This window comes from Molossus molossus, unplaced genomic scaffold (assembly GCF_014108415.1).
Source record: "Molossus molossus isolate mMolMol1 unplaced genomic scaffold, mMolMol1.p scaffold_m16_p_6, whole genome shotgun sequence".
In the NCBI taxonomy this organism is placed as follows: Eukaryota; Metazoa; Chordata; class Mammalia; order Chiroptera; family Molossidae; genus Molossus; species Molossus molossus.
Genome location: NW_023425399.1, coordinates 52,980,782 through 53,001,304, shown reverse-complemented (window position 1 = coordinate 53,001,304; position 20,523 = coordinate 52,980,782). Strand labels below are relative to the sequence as shown.

The 20,523-nt window shown below is 40.0% G+C and overlaps 1 protein-coding gene across 6 annotated transcripts in view; it reads left to right on the top strand.

Annotated features, from left to right (window-relative positions):
• Positions 1 to 20,523, top strand: part of RAB7A (RAB7A, member RAS oncogene family) — a 90,178-nt gene that overhangs the window by 50,140 nt on the left and 19,515 nt on the right. For 3 of the 6 annotated variants that reach the window (XM_036244041.1, XM_036244044.1, XM_036244043.1), the window contains 2 exons: positions 12,367 to 12,427; positions 16,752 to 16,878. In XM_036244041.1, coding sequence (XP_036099934.1) covers positions 12,375 to 12,427; positions 16,752 to 16,878 — 180 coding nt within the window. In that variant the 5' untranslated portion in view covers positions 12,367 to 12,374. Of the gene's footprint in view, positions 1 to 6,563; positions 6,631 to 7,785; positions 7,899 to 12,366; positions 12,428 to 16,559; positions 16,667 to 16,751; positions 16,879 to 20,523 lie in introns of those variants that run through there. The other 3 variants (XM_036244040.1, XM_036244042.1, XM_036244045.1) reach the window with 3 other exon arrangements.

Below are 20,523 nucleotides of genomic sequence, written 5' to 3'. Positions count from 1 at the left end.
TTTGGGCAACTCCTTAATGTGCTTCAGTCATTAGATATTTTTAATGTAGTGAAAGAGTGTGTACTTCTGTCCCCTGGATCCTCAGAGTATCTTTTTGAAGGCTTCTAGTAACTTTTCTAATGAGTTTTACTCTAGAGGTAGTAGTAGTTCTAACAAGTGGAACAATGGAGTAGCAGTCTTATTTTCTAGTGTCATTATAGTAAAAGTCTTACTTGTATCATGCACGTTATGCCTTATAAATGGGCCATGCATTTCAATTTGTATAAATTCCACTGTCTCAGAAAAAGTGGAGCCACTTCATCGATTAGCACAGAGCTTTTAGAGGACCATGATTCGATAGTGGAATTTCTTTTGGCGGTGACAGCAGAAGTGGAGATAGTCTTGCAGGTGGCTGTCTTCCAGTTCTACATTGCCCACAGGCTTCTTTGCTGTCAAAAGGACAACCAAAGGGGGCATGGCCTTCTTGACTCCTGCCCAGTTTACACAAGCCTAGGATTGAGGCAGGGCCTTGTAGAGCTTTAGCTACCCCAGGTACTGAAAGAGAGTGAAATGGAGGCTGGTGGAAGGAAGGCTTGAGTGTGTCTTGGGCTCGGGGAGGTCACAGGGGACTTCTCAGTGAACAACATTTGACCTGAAAAAGAGTAAAATAAAAAAACAAAAAAACTAGCTACAAACTCTGGTGCCCTGGGTGTATAGAACCTAGATTTAACACTTTAGGATTATTCTAAAACAGAGTTATATTGAATGAAGGGAAATTAGGGATTAGCCACTTGAAGATCATTGAAGGTGCTCTAGGTGACTTATGGAAAGCAGAATAAGCAAAGGTTGCTTAAAAGTAAAATTCTGGCTTCCTTGCCTATTTAATGATATTATTTCTCTTTCTTCTCCCCCTGGGCTTAGAGCTTTGGAGCCATTTTTATTTTTAACTCAAGCCAGTCTGTTACATTTCACCCTTTTTCCTCTTTTGTAGTATTTACAGTTGCTAACCCTTGGCCACATTTCAACTCTCATTCCAAAGGACACACTGAACATCTTGCAATGATCCCATATATAGCACTATATCATGCTTCCCCAGATGATATATACAGATAAAACGCGGGATATAAGCACATAGTGAGCTTTCAATAGAAGCAATTGGTGATGAGAGCTGACATACATCAAAATTGGTCTGTTTGAGCTTAAATACATACAAAAGTAGTGAGAATAGTATTATGAACCTTCTGCAGCCTTCCACTCAGTTATCAACTCATGCCAGTCTTGTTTTGTCCTGGGCACACCATCTCACCCTCTATTTTATTTTGAAGCATGAAATGCCTTTGTTGTTGTTGTTAATCCTCACCTGAGGATATTTTTCCATTGAGTTTTAGATAAGGTGGGAGGGAGGGAGGCAGAGAGAGTCACACACACCCACACACACATCCATGTGAGAGAGACACATCACTTGGTTGCCTCCTGCACAGCCCTGGCCGAGGACAGGGACTGAACCTGCAACCCAGGTACGTGCCTTTGACCGGTGAACCCATGACACTTTAGTCTGAGGGCAGACACTCTAATTGCTGAACCGGTTGGCCAGGGCTGAAATGCCTTTTTTGATCTTGGTTATCAACCCAACATAGTGGCTGAGATGAGGGACATTGTAATCAGTCCTGGGCTCCAGTCTTATATCTGAATATTTTTATAAACCCAGTGACTAACTATGAACTTCTGTTTTCTCATCTGTTAAATGAGAGTTTGACCTTCGATGATTTGTTGTGAGGAATAAATGAATTACATCAGTAAAATCTGTAGTGCAGTACATAGTACAGAGCATGTTCAGTAAGTGGTGTTTATTTCTTGCTATTTCATAGGTTATGTTCTTCCACTGTTTGGGCCCCAAGACCCTAATCTGATTCCTCAGTGGGAAGCTTAAAAAACTACCTACAACAGACACTACCGTTCAGCTTTACAGGTGCCTTTCTGGTCTCATCCTGTAAACTTTTCCAAAACCTCATTAGCCAGTGTTGCGTGCCTACCTCAGTCTGAGCCCTGAAGTTTATTGGTTTTAAAGGCAAGATGGGTCTTCTCTAATGTTCAGGGACAGAAAGAGCATAGACTCTGGAAAGAAAATGGAATGGAGATGTTTCATGCTAGTTAAAGTTGAGAATGGTGCTTTTGCAGAAGCCTACTACTTCCGAAGTCTGTGTCTCTATGATGTTTCCTTCCCAATGCTATGTTTAGATCATGCAGTAAATTATATTCTGGTAGATGAAATAGACAGAGACCATCAGACAACTGAGAGATACATGGTTAAAATATTTGACTAAACTAATCTAAGAAATGCAAATAGAACCTGTTGACCCTCATTTGTAGCTACAGGCATACCTCATTTTATTGTGCTTCACAGATGCTGTGGTTTTTTGTTTTGTTTGTTTTTACAAATTGAAGGCAAGATCCTCTACTAGCAAAAAGATTGACTTACTTTATTAAGACACTTTATTGCAGTGGTCTGTAATTGAACTCACAGTGTCTCTGAAGTATGTCTGTATATGATTGATAACAATCTGTGCTAATGATAGTTGGGGTATGGTAAAATGAAAATACTACTTCATTGCTGATGGGGGTGAAAATTACTTATTCTGGAAAGTAATTTGTCAGTATATTTCAAGAGCCTTTAAAATATTCATACTGGCCCAGCCGCTGGCTGAGTGGTTGAGCGTCAACCCATGCACCAAAGAGGTCCCCAGTTTGATACCCGGTCATGGCACATGCCCAGGTTATGGGCCCAACCCCAGTGGGGGCATGCAGGAGGCAGCCAATTGATGTTTTCTCTCTCATCGATGTTCCTATCTTGCTTTCCCTCTCCCTTCTCTCTCTTTAAAATCAATAAAGAAAAATTTTTTTAAATAGTTATGCTGTTTACCTGAGTAATAACATTTGTGAGATTATATACATAGTTTCATCTTATCAAATTAAAAGCAACTGCATGCTTAATAACAAGGAAAGGAGTGGAATTACCCATATGCTGAAATATGCAATCTCAGTGCTAATAACATGGGAGGATATTTAATGTAGGAAAAACAGACTGCAAAATTATAAACAGAATAATCTCAACCATTTGCAGGAATACTAGAAAGATCTATACCTTGATGCTAATAGTAATTGCTTCTAGGAGATGGAATTGTGAGTGGCTTTTCTTTTTCATTTCTTTGTACTTAACCTGAATTTTCTACAATTCAATATTTTAATTGGAGGTGGTGAATAGGGGACAGGACAGTACAAAAATCATCATTTTGGTTAAGAATTAGCTGTTCATGAGTGTGTCAAGTACAGCATAGGGATATAGTCAGTAGTAATGTAGTAATTGTATGGTGCCAGGTGGGTACTAGAAAACTTGGAGGGAAACTATGTAATTAAAAAAAGAAAAAAGATCTAGTGACACATGGACTACACTGGTAGAGCTAGAGGGAGCGGTTGGTGGGGATGACTGACTAAAGAAGTTGAAGGGATTGGTTAAAGAATATACATGCATATCCCATGGACACAGACAGTAGTGTGGTAAAGGCCAAGGGGGAGGGAATGCAGGGGTACGTGGAGGTGAGCAAAGGGTGGGGGAGGGGGAATGGGGGAAGTCTCCAATAATGTCAACATAAAAAAATTTTAATATATAAAAAAAGAAAGATCTAACTGTTTATAGGTAGGCAACTTGGAAACACCAAGCAAGTAAAAATGTTAATAGACTATAGAAAATAACTTGGTTTAACTGTCCCAGTCTTGTTGAACCTTTAACATTTATTCAGATATTTTGTGCCATCATCACAATTTTTGTATCAGACACACATGTAAATCAGAACAGCGATTATTGCCTCAGTTGCCAAAGGGAGCTTTTAAAAATGCCTGATGGAGCCCGGCTGGTATGGCTCAATGGGTTGAACTGAGAGGCCCCAATTCGATTCCCAGTCAGGGTACATGCCCAGGTTGTGGGTTCGATCCCAGGTAGGAGGCATGCAGGAGGCAGCCAATTGATATATCTTTCTCACATCAATGTTTCTATCTCTCTTTCTTAAAAAAATCAATAGAAACATGAAAAAAATTGCCTAATGAAGGACTGCTCCCCAGTTCTGGTGAATTAGAATCCTCTCTTCAGTGATACTTGGTAGTATTGCAGAACAGCATGGTTAAATATTTGGGACTGCACTGACACCTGATAATTCCAGATCTGCCACTTAATTGATTTGTACCCTTGGATATGATAAAAACCTGGTTCAGTTTAATTCTCTGGTTTTTACACTGTCATCTTCATGGCTTTACAAAAACTTTACTTTCAACTCTTTGATACTGTAACACCCTATAGAGCCTCACCTCCACTTGAGCCTAGCCTAGTCCTTGTATGTCTCTGATAACCATGCAGAATTGTTCTACTTCCAGAAATTCAGACTTTGAAATGGCCTACTGACCCCTAACTTACTACCCCTTCCCTGCTCTTCTTTTTCCCACATCAGTCCTTTGTTCTCACCCTACACACACACCTCTTTGCATTCTGCCTGGCCTTTTCTGCCCTCACTAATCCAGCCCAGACCCTTAAACAGTGTTTTCCCTGACCTTTTACCAGCTTGGTGTTTCCTTATTGTGTCTGCCTATATGGTCAGTTGGCTTCTCTGCTTCAGAGATGAAAAAAGGGGTAACTCGAGGCTAATGGAGGGAATTTCAAGGTTTTGATTTATTACACAAGAAATATACTTGAGGGAAAGAATCAGTTCATTATGTGGAGTACTCTCAGTGTTTGTCCCCAAAATGCCTGTTCTTCCAGGGAACTCATTCTGAAGCACACTGATGAGGTTTGGTTTGATAGCAGAAGGAAGAACATGTGTTCTGAATATATCTTATTCTAGAAAGGTTTTAAAAGATACTACATATAACCAGATTAATGGATGTTATCTAAAATGTTCATCTCCAAGGTAAAGGGGTCAGGGACCTTGTAATACAATAACTCTTTCTTTCTGTTCTGCCTGATTCATTTTCTCCTGAAAAAAGAAGTTGTCCATACATTAGGAAACTATTTTCCAGTTAAACATTTCTAACTTTATAGGTTTTATTTTATTAATTAATTTATTTTTCTTACAGATGTTTCTCCTTTTTCTCCCATTGACACCTTCCTCCTAATTCCCCCCTCCCCCCACAGCTTTGTTGTCTGTGTCCACTGGTTATGCATATATGCATATAAGTTCTTTGGTTTATCTCTTCCCTCCTCTTGCCCACCTCCTCTGAGGTTTGTCGATCTGAACCCTGCTTCTATGTCTCTGGGTCTATTTTGTTCATCAGCTTATTTTGTTCATTATATTCCACAAATAAGTGACATCTTGTGGTATTTGTCTTTCTCTGATTGACTTATTTTGCTTAGCATAATACTCTCCAGGTCCCTCTATGTTGTCTCAAAGGATAAGAGATCTTTCTTTCTTAAAGCTGCATAGTATTCCATTGTGTATGTGTACCACAGCTTTTTTATCCACCCATCTATTTAGGGACACTTACGCTGTTTCCAGACCTTAGCAATTGTAAATAGTGTTGCTATGAATATAGGGGTACATATATTTTTTCTGATTGGTGTTTCAGGCTTCTGAGGATATATTCATAGAAGTGGGATCACTGGGTCAAATCGCAGTTCCATTTTTAATTTTTTGAGGAAACACTATATTGTTTTCCCTAGTGGCTGCACCAGTCTGCATTCCCACCTACAGTGTACTAAGAGTCCCCTTTTCTCCACACCCTCGCCAGCACTTGTTGTTTGATGATTTGTTGATGGCAGCCATTCTGGCAGGTGTGAGGTGATACCTTATAGTCATTTTAATTTGCATCTCTCTGATGATTAGTGACATTGAGCATTTTTTCATATGTCTCTTGGCCATTTGTATGTCCTGTTTAGAGAGATGTCTATTGGATGAGTGTGAGAAGACCCATGTTAAACACAATTGTCAAGTCTTACTTTTCCTGGGTAGATTTGCAAGCCCAGGAGAGGTTTAGTTATCCTCTAGCTTTTGCCTGCAGGTTATTAGTCTTCATTACTTGATGAACTTTGGGTTGTAGCCCACAGCTAAATGAAAAATCTCTCAGGTGTGCAGGGCAAGAGGATTTCCAGTGGGTGGGGCAATTGCTTGCTGGCAGTCTCTAGCTGTTTTTTCTTTTGTTTTATTTTGTTTTTTGGTTTTATTTAGAGAGAGAGGAAGGGAGAGGAAGAGAGAGGTAGAAACATTGATGAGAGGGAACATTGATTGGCCACTTCCTGCATGTGCTCAATAAGGGATTGGACTCACAACCTGGGCATGTGCCCTGACTGGGAATTGAACCAGCGACTTCTTGGCACATGGTTGACGCTCAACCACTGAGTTATACCAGCAAGGCTGTAGCTGTTAATGACTCTCAATTTGCATTTCTCTGGCCTGGCCTGGTGGTATTAAATTCCTGAGAGAGGGGCTCTTGCTTCTCCCTGGGGCTTTGGGAAGGGGCTCTTTGAGTAAGATGGCTACTGTCCTCTGAGGGAGTGATTCAGCATAAAACTTCCAGTGTCCTCCTTTCTAGCTCTCTCCTGAGCCAGGAGCTCCGGACTCTCTTCACACAGTTCCAGCCCAGTCCGCCTTCCCTCTCCGGAAGCCCAAGGTGAGTGACTGAAGCTCATTTAGTGCTCTGGCTTTTCAGGGAACTGCCTTTTTTCTTTGCACCTGTCCTTGCTGGACAAAGCCTCAGCTCTGGTGATATCAGCCAGGTGTTATGTGGGCACCTTTCCTTGTCCCACCACTCTGTGTGTGCTGTGGAGCCAGCTTGGGTTTTTGTTTTTTGTGTTTTTTTTTTGTTTTGTTTTTGTTTTATCCTCACCCGAGGACATTTTTCCATTTTTTGTTCAGGTAGAGTGGGAGGGAGAGAGAGGAACAGAGAGAGAGAGAGAAACATCGATGTGAAAGGAACACATCGAGTGGCTGCCACCCACACAACCGACCAGGGCCAGGGACAAACTGCAACCGAGGTACGCGCCCTTAGCGGGAACCAAACCCGGGTCTCTCAGGACCACAGGCCAACGCTCTAACCGCTGAGCCAAACCGGGCAGGGCCAGCTTGGGGTTTTAACCCCTGACTTTTCAGAGGGAACTGCTCATAGCTAAAACAGCACTCAGCTGCCATCCATGGGCTCCCATTCCACCCTGTTGTGTCTCCGCAGTTCCTACCAGGCTCGATTTGTTGTCCTCTTTCTGTCCCTGGTTATAAGGGTTCTCTCCAGCTGCTTTTCAGTTCATTTTTCCCAATGATTTTAGTTGTAATTCTAGTTTGGGCCTGGGAAACATAGTCTGTGTAGCTTCCATTTATTCTGCCGCCGCCCCCCCTCCTTTTTTTTTTACTTTATAGGTTTTAAAAAAGGTAATTTCAGTATTCAGAAATCCATGAAAATGGTGATAGAAATGGGTTACAGGAAGCAAAAACTGCCAGTGGAGATTTTAATGGCACTGCTGCTTGAGCAGCTTCTTGTGACAAAAGTTGTGTTCGAGTTTTGTTTTGTTCTTAGCTTTTTTCTAGACACAAGGGTCTCATTCTTGATCCTGGAGAACATTAAGTACAAAAACATAGCTCTTAACCAGTTTAAAGCCATCAGTGTCCTGGTGAAACCAGATGTGTGATTTCTTCAGATCTGGTATTGAGTACCATTTGCAACAACCTCCAAATGTTTAGCAAGCCCTAAGTGAAAATGTGGGAGGAACATGTGTGCTGAGATTTTGCAACTGTTACAGTGGGGTCTTATGCAATTTTCACACTACATCCTCAGGTCGTTTCAGGGATTGCTATGACTGGGATTTGCAGGTCAGGAAAGAAGCTCCTCTGTTGCCCAGGAGGGTCAGCTTGACAAGATGGCCACACAGACAAACTTGCAACCTGTGTGTGAGTAAAAAGGTGGAAGGAAACAAACATGAAATCTGTCATGCAGGATTAGGGAGCTTGTGTATTTCTTGTTTGCTTTGTTTCTAATACTAAATAATATTCCTATACCAGTGAAACTTCCTAAACCAAATTATGGAAATCCCTTTTCCCATCTCAAAATTAGTGACTTTCTTAAATATTCCTCAAGAATTTCTTTGCAAAGCTTTTCATCTTCTATTTATCCCTTGCCTTAATTTGCCTTTCTTTGGATTTGAAATTTGTCCCAAGTATGACATTCTGATCTCTGGTCTAAAATTTGGTATCAGACCTTGGGTTGAAACTCTTAAAGCTTGGTTAAGGCAGTCCCTAGGGAGGAAGATGGGGGTGTGAGACTCCCCGGATAACAGGTAGGTTGGAATATAAACTCATACCTCGATTTATTGTGCTTTGCAGATGTTGTGGGGTTTTTTTCTTTTTGTTTTGGTTTGGTTGTTTACAAGTTTAAGGTTTGTGGTAACTGTGCTTTGAGCAAGTCTATTGGCTTCATTTGCTCACTTCATGTCTCTGTTACATTCTGGTAATTCTCCCAGTATTTCAAAAATTTTCATTATTATATTTGTTATGGTGATCTGTGATCTTTGATGTTAATGTTGTGATTGTTTGTGGTGTTGTTTGGGGTTGGGCACCACAAAACATGCCCATATAAGACCGTGAATGTAAAATATAAATAATTGTGTGTGTTCTTACTGTTCCAGCAACCAGCCATTATCCCACCTTTCCCTGTCCTTGGGCCTCTCTATTCCCTAAAATAGAACAGATTTGGCCAGTTAATAACCCTACAGTGGCCTCTTAGTGTTCAAGTGAAAGCAAGTGTCACATGTCTCTCACTTTTAATCAAAACCTAGAAATGAGTAAGCTCAGTGAGAAAGGCATGTCCGCAAGCTGAGATAGATGGAAAGCTGCTTGGCCTCTTGTGCCAATTAGCCAAGTTGTGAATGCAAAGGAAAAGTTTTTGAAGATTAAAAGTGGTACTCCAGTGAACACATGAATGATACGAAGACAAAACAGACTTGTTGCTAATGTGGCGAAAGTTTTAGTGGGCTTACTAGATCAAACCAGCTGAACCTTCCCTTAAGACATAGCCTAATTTAGAACAATTTTGTGAAGACAGCGAGGTGAGGAAGCTGCAGAAGAAGAGTTTGAAGCTAGCAGAGGTTGGTCAGTGAGGTTTAAGGAAAGAAGCCATTTCCATAATATAAAAGTGCAAGGTGAAGCAGCAAGTCCTGATGTAGAAGCTGAAGCAGGTTATCCAGAAAATCTAGCTTAGATAATGAAGGTGGCTACACTAAACAGATTTTTACTGCAGATGAAATGGCCTTATATTGGAAGAAGATACCATCTAGGACTTTCATAGCAAGAGTAGAAGTCAATTCCTGGCTTCAAAGGACAGTCTGACTCTGTTGTTAGGGGTTAATGCAGTTGATGTCATGAAGTTGAAGTCAATGCTCATTTACCATTGTAAAAATCCTAGGGCCCTTAAGAATTATGCTAAATTTACTCCACCTATCTTCTATAAATGGAACAAAAAAACCTGGATGACAGCACATCTGCTTACAACATGGTTTACTGAGTATTTTAAGCCCACTGCTGAGACCTACTGCTCAGAATAAAAGATTCCTTTCTTAATCTTACCGCTCATTGACAATGTGGCTAGTCACCCAGGAGATGTACGAGATTAATTTTGTTTTCATGTCTGCTAATACAGTATCCATTCTGCAGCACATGGATCAAGGAGTAATTTTAACTTTTAAATCTTATTCTTTTTTTATAATTAAAAGAAAAAATTTTTTTTCTTTATTGATTTTAGAGAAGAAGAGAGAGGGAGAGGCAGAAACATCAATGAGAGAGAACATCAGTTGGCTGCCTCCTACATGCCCCCCACTTGGGATCTGGCCCACAACCTGGGCATGTACCATGACCAGGAATCGAACTGAGACCGCTCAGTCCATGGAGCAATGCTCAATCCACTGAGCCACACCAGCTGGGCTAAGTCTTATTCTTTAAGAAATGCATTTTGTAAGGCCATAGCTGCCATAGATAGTGATTTTCTCTAATGAATCTGGGCAAAGTAAACTGAAAATCTTCTGGAAAGGGGTCACCATTTTAGATTCCATTAAGAAATTCATGATTTGTGGGAAGAGGTCAAAATATCAACATTAAGAGCAGTTTGGAAGAAGTTGATCCCAACTCTCATGGATGACTTTGAGGGGTTCAAGACTCCAATGGAGGAAGTAACTGTAAATGTGGTGGAAACAACAAGATAACTAGAATTACAAGTGGAGCCTGAAGACGTGACTAAATTCCGCAATCTCATAAAACTTGAATGGATGAGGAGTTGCTTCTTATGGCTCAGCAAAGAAATTGGTTTCTTGAGGTGGAATGTACTCCTGTAGAAGATATGTGTAGAGTGTTGAAATGACAAAGAATTTAGAATATTACATAAACTTAGTTGATATATTAGTGACAGGGTTTGAGAGGAATGACTAATTTTGAAAGATGTTCTACTGTGGGTAAAATACTATCAAACACCATCGCATGCTATGGAGAAATTTTTGTGAAAGGGAAGAGTAAATTGTTGCAGCAAATTTCATTGTCCTGTTTTAAGAAATTGCCACAGCCACCCCAGCCTTTAGCAACTGCTACCCCAATCAGTCATCAGCCATCAATACCTTTCAGCAGCAAAAGGATTATGACTCACTGCACTCTTAGGTTATTTATTCATCTCTGTATTTGGCACACATTAAAATGATAGCAGTCAACATTTACTATTATATTTTAGTCACTGTCCTGAGCATTTTACTCATTCAGGCCTCACATCATCCTCAGGACATAAGAACCATTATTTCTATATCCTATCCCAACAGAGAGGTTACATGACTTGCCTAAAGTCACACAGCTAATAATAGGTAGCAAAGCCAGAGTAAAAATTTAGGTACTCTAGGATCTGAATTTCATGATTAAGTCATTCCCACGGTAGGAGAACTATCAGCCTCATCCTTCAGGAAGCTAAGTGGTTAAAAATAAAACTAAAACATAGCTTTTCTGAGACCCATTCTTGGCTGTTTTGGATCTACTTCCTTACCTATTTGTTTGTGTAGAAACACTTATTTTCCCCAGTTCTGTTGAAGGCAAGAGTTGAATGTTACTTTGTTACTCATAGTCTCCTAGCTATTTCAGTGTCTACTAAGGATAATGGACCAAAATTAGGGGTTCTCAGAAGGAGTAAGATGCCATTTTTGAGGGCACTCACATTCAATGTTGAATTCCAGATTCTACAGGAGAACACAAGACTCACATTGGGGATTCCAATTATCTGAGGAGGAGTTCTCCTCTAACAGTCTTCAGATATGTCGATCATGTTGGGGTCCAGAATTTAGGACTCCTACTTTTCTGAGAGCCCATCATTTTCTGAAAGTCACCGAGTCAGACTCTGAGACTAAGAGGTAATTAAGATAGGAGCCATGTCTTGATAAATAAAACAGACGATGGTGTGGCCAGTTGTGGACAAGCATTAAACAAAGATTACCTGTCTGGTGAAGATGGTATGGGAGGGCTGCCTGAAAGGTTTTCTGGAAGAAGCTGGTTCCAAGAGCTTCAAAGTCAAGTATTATTCATGCACTCCTATTTGATAATAATTCTCTACTTGGCACAGGAGATACAGTGGAGACTAAAACTGTCTTCATGAAGATTATTAGAAGAAGGAGAAGACAGACAAAATGATACAAAAAAATATCAAGTAGTGATAAATGCTCAAGAAAAATAAGGCAGAAAATAGGAATAGAGAGCAAATAATAGGAAGGGGTGTGCTACGTTAGATATAGTGATCACCTCTCTGAGGAAGCGATATTTGAGCGAAGACCTGAAGGAAGTAGGATGTAGCTGAGTAAACTGGAGCATTAATTTAGCAATTTTTAACTGGTGTACTGCAAGAATTTCTAAAATATGTAATACCTGACTATTTAGTCAGGGGCACTGACCTCTTTTCCCTTAGATTATCAAATAAAAATATGACAACTGTGAACATAACATAACCATCCAGTATGAATGAATCAAAATTACACCTATTTTTTGTCAGATTGACACAAAATATATTTTTTGGCATGCCGCAGAATTTTAGTAATTAGTTTATGTGTGTCATGAGATGAAAACATGCATTAATCCAAATTGATCCCACATCCAAGTGGGACAGTCCATTCTCTCAGACTACTCCCAGGAGCAGGATTGCCCTGCCAGGCTCTTTTGCCTTATTTGGGGGTCTAGAGTTCTAATGACTGGTACTGCTGTGTATAATGGCTCTGAGATAGAAGGGAAAATCACCAGCAGGAAGGTTCACGGCACAGTTCTCTTGGAGCGCTTAGATGTTTATGCCAAGGAAAGTGGTTCACCTTAGTGTTTTCATCCTACTTACAGTGCTTTCTTCTTTTTTTAGTTTGAAGGATGACCTCTAGGAAGAAAGTGTTGCTGAAGGTTATCATCCTGGGAGATTCTGGGTAAGTGTTTCTCAGAAATTTGAGCTAACAGATTGTCTTGGATTTAAACTATGTCCTTGAAACCCATGTCCTTCATGAACATTTGCCACTTCCTTCTCTAATTGAGGGGGCATTAGGGCTCTAGGCCTCCCTATAGTTTGGGGTCACAGTAGAAATTTTAATTATTTCTTGTTATGTAAAGGGTGGCTATTTGAACTCAGCTAGTAATAGATTCATGGAATCCCTTTCTTCCTAGCTGGTTAGACTAGAGACTACTGTTTAAGTAGATTTGTTGCTATTGGCATTGTGCCTACAGATGTGGGTTTGAGGTATGTACTGCTGTGCCTGTTTCAGGCCTATATTTGAAAGAGCCTGGGACTAGGATACTGAGTTCTGATCCAAGATCTGCCAGTAACTTTGTAGTAGCTGCTGAGATTCGGTAGGAGGTTTTTTAGACTTGGCCTTCTGAAGTGACCTATGAAAGCTTAGACCTACTGAAGGCTAAAAATAAATTAATAATCATAAATGCAGATGTGCTTCCTTATTTCAAAGATCTCTGCCCTTCCCTTAAAAAGTGTCAATGTAAGAAGAATTCAAACCTGTGAAGAATTGTTGTGAGTTTATTTTAGCCAAAACTGTCAACAATTGCTAGGAAGCAAAACTTCAGCGGATTGAGATAATGCTCCAGAGAATGGTAGTTTTGCATCTGATTTTTTTTTTTATTATTATTATTTATTTATTTATTTATTTATTTAGTGAGTAAGCCATACTTGTATTTTTCAGAAGCAAAAATGACAAGTGTCAACTTGCCTTTAGAAAACACATTGCAGAATATAATAATATATATCTATCCCATAGAGACTATTATTATGCAGCTCTCAAAGGAAGTCCTATTAAATAAATCTCAGAATAAAATGCTTTCAAGTAAAACAAAATAAAAACATCAACAACAGAAAATTATATAGAATTCATAAAATGATATGTGAAGAAAGGAAAAGGAAAATCTGGAAATCGACATATTGAGAGTTCACTATTAAAATCATGGCCGAATTTGTTTCTTTTTAGTAATACTCACTGTTGTAAGTCTAGTTCCATAATAATCTATAATGTAACTGCCTCCACATGAAGGTCCAACAATCTGCATTGAAATAAGAATGACGTCAGTTAGGCTACCAATTTTGCAAAACTTTAACAAACCCAAGGCAGGGAATCCAAGGTAACAGCCACTTTATATGAATAGCCATTTACATTTCAGCAAGATTTGGGCTTCATAAAACCAACTTTTTTCCCAGTAAAATGTGTTTCATTGCCACTGAAATCCTTACAAATTATGTTGGGTGCTGGAAAACATGGAATTTCAAATATCTCTGCTGACTAGAATTGGACTAACAGTGTGACAAAATATAAAGCATGAGCTGTGTAGTTTGTACAATTAACTGTTTCTTGTGTAACATTTATTTTTGGATCTTTACAAATATATTGTCCTACTTTGAGATCCTCGAATTTAAGCGTCCCGTGGTGACTAACATGAACCACAGTACACCCAGGACCTAGACAGCCACAGTTTTGGGAACATCCTGCCCAGAGGGCCAGGCGTCTGCCATGCAGGCATCTTATTTTATATATTACAATAAAAAGAGGAGATATAAATAGATTACATGAAATCTGTTGATGATAGATTAGAGAGGTGGGAGAAAGCAAAGCGGGGAAACTTTTGGGATTGGATAAAAATTTAAATGATAGACATAATCTTTTACATAGGTGGGTATAGGATAGTTAACAGTCAATAATTCAACAATTAATTCAATAACAATGAGGGAATTTTTGGTTGCCAGAGAGCAGTTTTGCTTTGAGGGGTCCAGAAAAAGGAAAATTGCTTTGAAATTTCAAAGATATGTTGCCTGGCCAATGTGATATATTATCATAGATGCAAAAAGATGACAGGATCAGTTAAGGTAAAGATTGACCTTTATCAGAGAAGATGCTGGCCTAGGACTGCCATAAACTGCTTTTAATTAAAAAGTTTTCATTACAGCCCTAACCAGCATTGCTCAGTGGTTACAGCATCAGCCCGCCCACCAAAGGGTCTCAGGTTTTCTTTTTTTTTTTTTCATCCTCACCCGAGGACATTTTTTTGTTTTTTGTTCAGATAGAGTGGGAGGGAGAGAGAGAGAGAAACATCGATGTGAAAGGGACACATTGAGTGGTTGCCACCTGCATGACCCAACCAGGGCCGGGACAAACTGCAACCAAGGTACATGCCCTTAGCGGGAACCGAACCCGGGTCTCTCTGGACCACAGGCTGATGCTCTGATCGCTGAGCCAAACCGCAGGGCAGTGTGCCAAGTTTGATTCCCAGTCAAGGGCACATACCTGGGTTGCGGGTTTGATCCCCAGCCCAGGTAGGGGTACGTGCGGGAAGCAACCAATGTGCCTCTCTCAAATCAGTATTTCTCTCCTTTCTTTCCCTCTCCCCCATCCCTTTCCTCTTTCAACTCTCTCTAAAAATCAATGGAATAATCCTCCACTGAAGATTAATAAAAAAATTTTAATTTCAGACCATCTTTTGTGGTTACTTTGGGTCTTTGAGTTTGCAAGGGTACCACACAGGCCTTCCCTGAGCTTGTCAGGTTAGCATGTGGCCCCTTTTCATCTACAAAAGGCAGGGATTTTTCTACGCTGGCTGGGTTTGTTTGTTTTTTTTTTAATCCTCACCCGAGGATATTTTTCCATTTTTTGTACAGATAGAGTGGGAGGGAGAGAGAGGAAGGGAGAGGGAGAGAGAAACATCGACGTGAAGGGACACATCGAGTGGCTGCCACCCGCACGACCAACCAGGGCCGGGGACAAACTGCAACCGAGGTACGTGCCCTTAGCGGGAACCGAACCCGGGTCTCTCCGGACCGCAGGCCGACACTCTAACCGCTGAGCCAAACTGGCCAGGGCTGGCTGGGTTTTTTTAATCACCAGAGTATCCTTTAAAATTTTTTTTCTTTATTGATTTTTAGAGAGAGAGGAACAGAGAGGAAGAGAGAGATAGAAACATCAATGAGAGAGAACATCGATTGGCTGCCTCCAGCATGCCCCCTGACTGGGGATTTGGCCCACAACCTGGCTCTGACCGGGAATCAAACCAGCAACCTCTTGGTGCATGGGTTGATCCTTCCTACTGAGCCACACCGGCTGGGTCCTGAATAGCCTTTTAAAAGTTAGTATTTGGCCCCAGCCAGATTGCCCAGTTGGTTAGAGCATCATCCCCTTCTCTCCCATTCACGCACATACATCCACTGTCTTGGTGATTCTAGTGTGTTGTCAGAATTTAAAGCTACTGCTTTTAGGCCTGTGTTACTCAGACTTGCCTGAAAAGAAATACCAGGCTTTTGTTCCAGATGTTTCCCTGGAAATTCTGGTTCAAGTGGCCTGGATTGGAGACCACTGCCTTAGGCTGTATCTGTATTTTCATTTCATCTGTACATGAAAATGAATGTGCTCTTTTGAGGAAAGCTTTTGTATTATATTTAGCCAGCCCTAACTATCCTCATCACAAGAAAAATCACACATTGTCTCTTGCTTAATTTTCTTGCTGAGAAACATCTCTGGAGTAGAACACTTTGAGGTAGATTCTGATATGGTGGAATATTGGTGCTTTTTCTGTTTCTGATTTGAAACTTTAAAGCAGCAGGTTGGCTGATGTATGTATCTCTGAAAGCCAGTGGTTTTCTCTTACTATTTCTGTCTTGGACTGAATAGCAATCATTAAATGGAGATGCACCCAATGCAGCAGAGATATTTTTGTAGAGTATTTGCTGGCATCCTTCTGGAAGGAAAAAAAAAGTTCTACCTACTGAATTGTCTGTACCAAAATTTACAAGCAGTACCCTGGCCATTGTAGTTCAATTGGTTTGAGCATCATCCTGTACACCAAAAGGTTGTGGGTTCAATTCCTAGTCAGGGCACATACATAGGTTGCAGGTTTGATCCCCGGTCAGGGTGTGTGCAGGAGGCAGCCAATCGATGTTTCTCTTTCACGTCCATTTTTCTCTTTCTTTCTCTTCCTGTTTGTCACTCAAATCAGTAAAAAAAAAAAATGTGTGTGTGTGTGTGTGTGTGTGTGTGTTTCCCACATCTTTTAACATGTGGCCCACATCTGTACCCTGTGTTTTTATCCCAGGAGAAAGTATAACTTCAAATGAGTAATGCTGGGAATTTTGCTGTCTGCCCTCTGTTGTGAGCTCAGTTCCTCATTCTTCTTCACAACAGGCAGGTTTCTTCAAAGCTACAAATATCAGAATCAGTTTCACTCCCTTCTAGTTGATTTATACTTGTGGTTTTTCTCCAATTTCAGAGTTGGTAAGACATCACTCATGAACCAATATGTGAACAAGAAATTCAGTAATCAGTACAAAGCCACAATAGGAGCAGACTTCCTGACAAAGGAGGTGATGGTGGATGACAGACTAGTTACCATGCAGGTAAGCACATGTCTCAACTTGGCTAGCCAAGCCTTGTTAGTTCATTGAGTCTTAACGTTTTTTTTCATGTCTAGGCATTTTTTCCTCCTGTTCTTTAAATTCCACTGTTATGTTCATGGATTGTTCACTACAGGTAGAATTACCAGATAATACAAGACATCATATATGTTCCAAATATAGAATGAGACATACTAAAATTTTAACTGGACTTTCTGGGTTTTTTTGTTTGTTTTGTTTTATTTGCTAATTTTAGCACAGGTCCCTTCTTGTGTCTCTAAAAGGTCTTAACTTTTCCCTTTCTTAATATCCTTGCTTAGTGCTTTAGGCCACGAAAGTCTTTGTCTCTCTCCTAGATTCTTACACCAGTCTTTAAGTATTTTCCGTTTTTCTGGGTTATTTTAATCTGTCCTATCTGCAGCCGCCAAAGTTGTGTTTCTGTTAAGCTAGTCTGTTTTGTTTTTGCTTTTTTTCATGGATCAGCTTAATTTTTCAGGGGCTTCCATTTCTACAGTTAGGATAAAGTACAGATTCCTTATATGGCTTTTTGAAAGCCTTCACATTCTGACTACAAAATATTCTTCATTCCTGCCTATTCTTCCAAACCACAAGACTGGACTTCCAGCGAGGCCCCTTTGTCACATATACACCTTTCCTGAAGTCTCCTACTTTTAGCCCAGATGACGTCTTGAAATTCCTACCTCCATGGCAGTTGTTCCTTTCCATATTTAAATGACAAAATTTCTAGAGACATATATAATTCTATCCCACTGTAATCCTAGCAAGCACCAGATTCACTGAAATGTTTGAATGATACAGGTTACAGGTAGAAGTATTTACCTGTTGATCTTGAACTGTGACATGCTCCCAGAGGGTAAGGACTTAACACTTTCTTGACTCACACATTCAGGACATATTTATTCTGAATTTCCCTTCCTCACCTCCCCCCCACATATACCTAGAGATGTTAAAAATATAACTAATGTTTAAAGACACCAAGCTTAAGAAAATTTCCAGATTACAGGAAAGAAGAGGGAACTGAAAGTAGTGATAAACCATGGCTCCTGCCATGGTGATTTGCAGTTTTATAACAGGGACTTGAATTTTATCAATTAGCAGAGTTAGGAGTTGTGACTGGACAAGGTGGGGGAGCTAGAACTGAAAATATCCTTGGAAACATGCACAAACACACACCTGTCTAGGACTTTGGAAAGACCACTAACCAAAGAAAGTGGCAATGCTTATGTGTGAAGTATAGGTTTGGGGCTTTGTCTCCTTGTTGGAGAATCTCATTCCCAGTATACTCATATGTATATTCTGAGTTTATACTCTGCACACGAATCTTTGGAATAATTTAAAACAAACCCTATTACTATGTGTCTTGGTGTGGGCTTTAAAATGCCAAAAATTAAAGACAAAGAGAGAATCCTAAAAGCAGCAAGAGATAAGCAACAGGTTACCTACAAAGGAAACCCCATAAGGATCTCAGCAGACTTCTCACAAGAAACACTACATACCAGAAGGGAATGGCATGAAGTAATCAAGGCCATGAAAAAAAAGGATCTGAATCCAAGACTACTCTACCCAGCAAGGCTGTCATTCAAAGTAGAAGGTCAAATAAAAAGCTTCCCAGACAAAAAAGGGCTAAGGGAATACACTAGCACCAAACCAGCACTACAGGAAATGTTAAAAGGACTGCTGTAATTAGTAGAAGAAATAGGAAGAAAAATATAACCAAACTAGACAAAAATGGCACTAAATAAGTACATATCAATAATCACCTTAAATGTAAATGGACTGAATGCTCCGAGAAAAAGACAGAGTAGCTGATTGTTTAAGAAAGCATGACTCCCCCGGCCGGTTTGGCTCAGTCATTGGAGCGTTGGCCTGCGGTACAGAGAGACCCGGGTTCGGTTCCCACTAAGGGCACATACCTCGGTTGCAGGTTGTCCCCAGCCTTGGTTGGTCGTGTGGGTGGCAGCCACTCAATGTGTCCCTTCACATCGATGTTTTTCTCTCTCTCTCTCTCTCTCCCTTTCTCTCCCTCTCTCTCCCTCCCGCTCTATCTGAACAAAAAATGGAAAAATGCCCTTGGGTGAGGATTTAAAAAAAAAGAAAGTATGACTCATCTATATGTTGCTTACAAGAGACCCACCTCACAACAAAAGACTCACATAGGTTGAAAGTGAAGGGATGGAAAAAATTTTTCCAAGCAAATGGAAAGCAAAAAAAAAACTGGGGTAGCAATACTCATACCTGATAAAACAGATTTCAAAATGAAGACCATAACTAGAGACATAGAAGGCCATACATAATATTGAAAGGATCTATCCGACAGGAAGATATAACCTTGATAAACATATATGCACCCAATATAGGAGCACCAAAATATATTAAAAACCTTTTGGAGGACTTCAAAGGAGAAATCAACAGCAATACAATCATAGCAGGGGACTTCAACACCCCATTGACACCACTGGGTAGATCCTCTAGACAAAAAATTAGCAAGGAAACAGAGACTCTAAATGAAGCACTAGACCAAATGGATTTAATAGGTATGTATAGAGAATTACACCCCAAAACCATGAAATTCACATTCTTCTCAACTGCACATGGGACATTCTCAAAGATAGACCACATATAGGACACAAACTAAATCTCTACAAGATCAAGAAGACTGAAATCATATCAAGCATCTTCTCAGATCACAGTGGCATGAAACTAGAAATCAATTGCAACAAAAACATGCAAAGACATTTGAACACATGGAAGCTAGATAGCATGTTTTTAAACAATGAACGGGATACCAAGGAGATCAAGGAAAAATTAAAAACTTCCTGGAAACCAATGAAAATGAACACACAACAACACAAAATCTGTGGGATGCAGCAAAAGCAGTTCTGAAAGGGAAGTACTACAGGCCTACCTCAAGAAATAAGAAAAAGTTCTAATTGACTGTCTAACCTCACAACTTGAACAATTAGAAAGCAAACAAAAAGAAAACCCCAGAGCAAGTACAAGGAAGGAAATAGTAAAGATCAGAGCAGACATAAATGACATAGAGACCAAAACAACAATTCAAAGGATCAATGAAGCAAAGACTTGGTTTTTCGAAAAAATAAACAAGATTGATGGACCCTTAGCCAGACTCAACAAAGAAACAAAAAAAGAGAACCCAAATGCACAAAATCAGAAATGAAACAGGAGAAGTAACAACTGACAAGACACTACAGAAATACTAAACAGCTACTACGTTAACAGCTACTGTGAACAATTACATGGCAACAAATTCGACAATCTGAGCGAAATGGACTAATTTCTAAAAACACACAGTCTCCCAAAACTGGACCAGGAAGATACAGAAAACTTGAACAGACCAAAAACAACTAAGGAAATTGAAGATGTAATCAAGGCTCTCCCAGCAAACAAAAGCCCAGGCCCAGATGGCTTCATGGGGGGAGTTTTACCGAACATTCAAAAAAGAACTAACACCCATTCTCCTTAAATTATTTCAAAAAACTCACGAAGGAGAAAGACTTACAAACTCGTTTTATGTGGCCAGCATAATTCTAATTCCAAAACCAGAAAAAGACACTACGAAGAAAGAAAACTACAGGCCAATATCCCTGATGAACATAGACGCCAAAA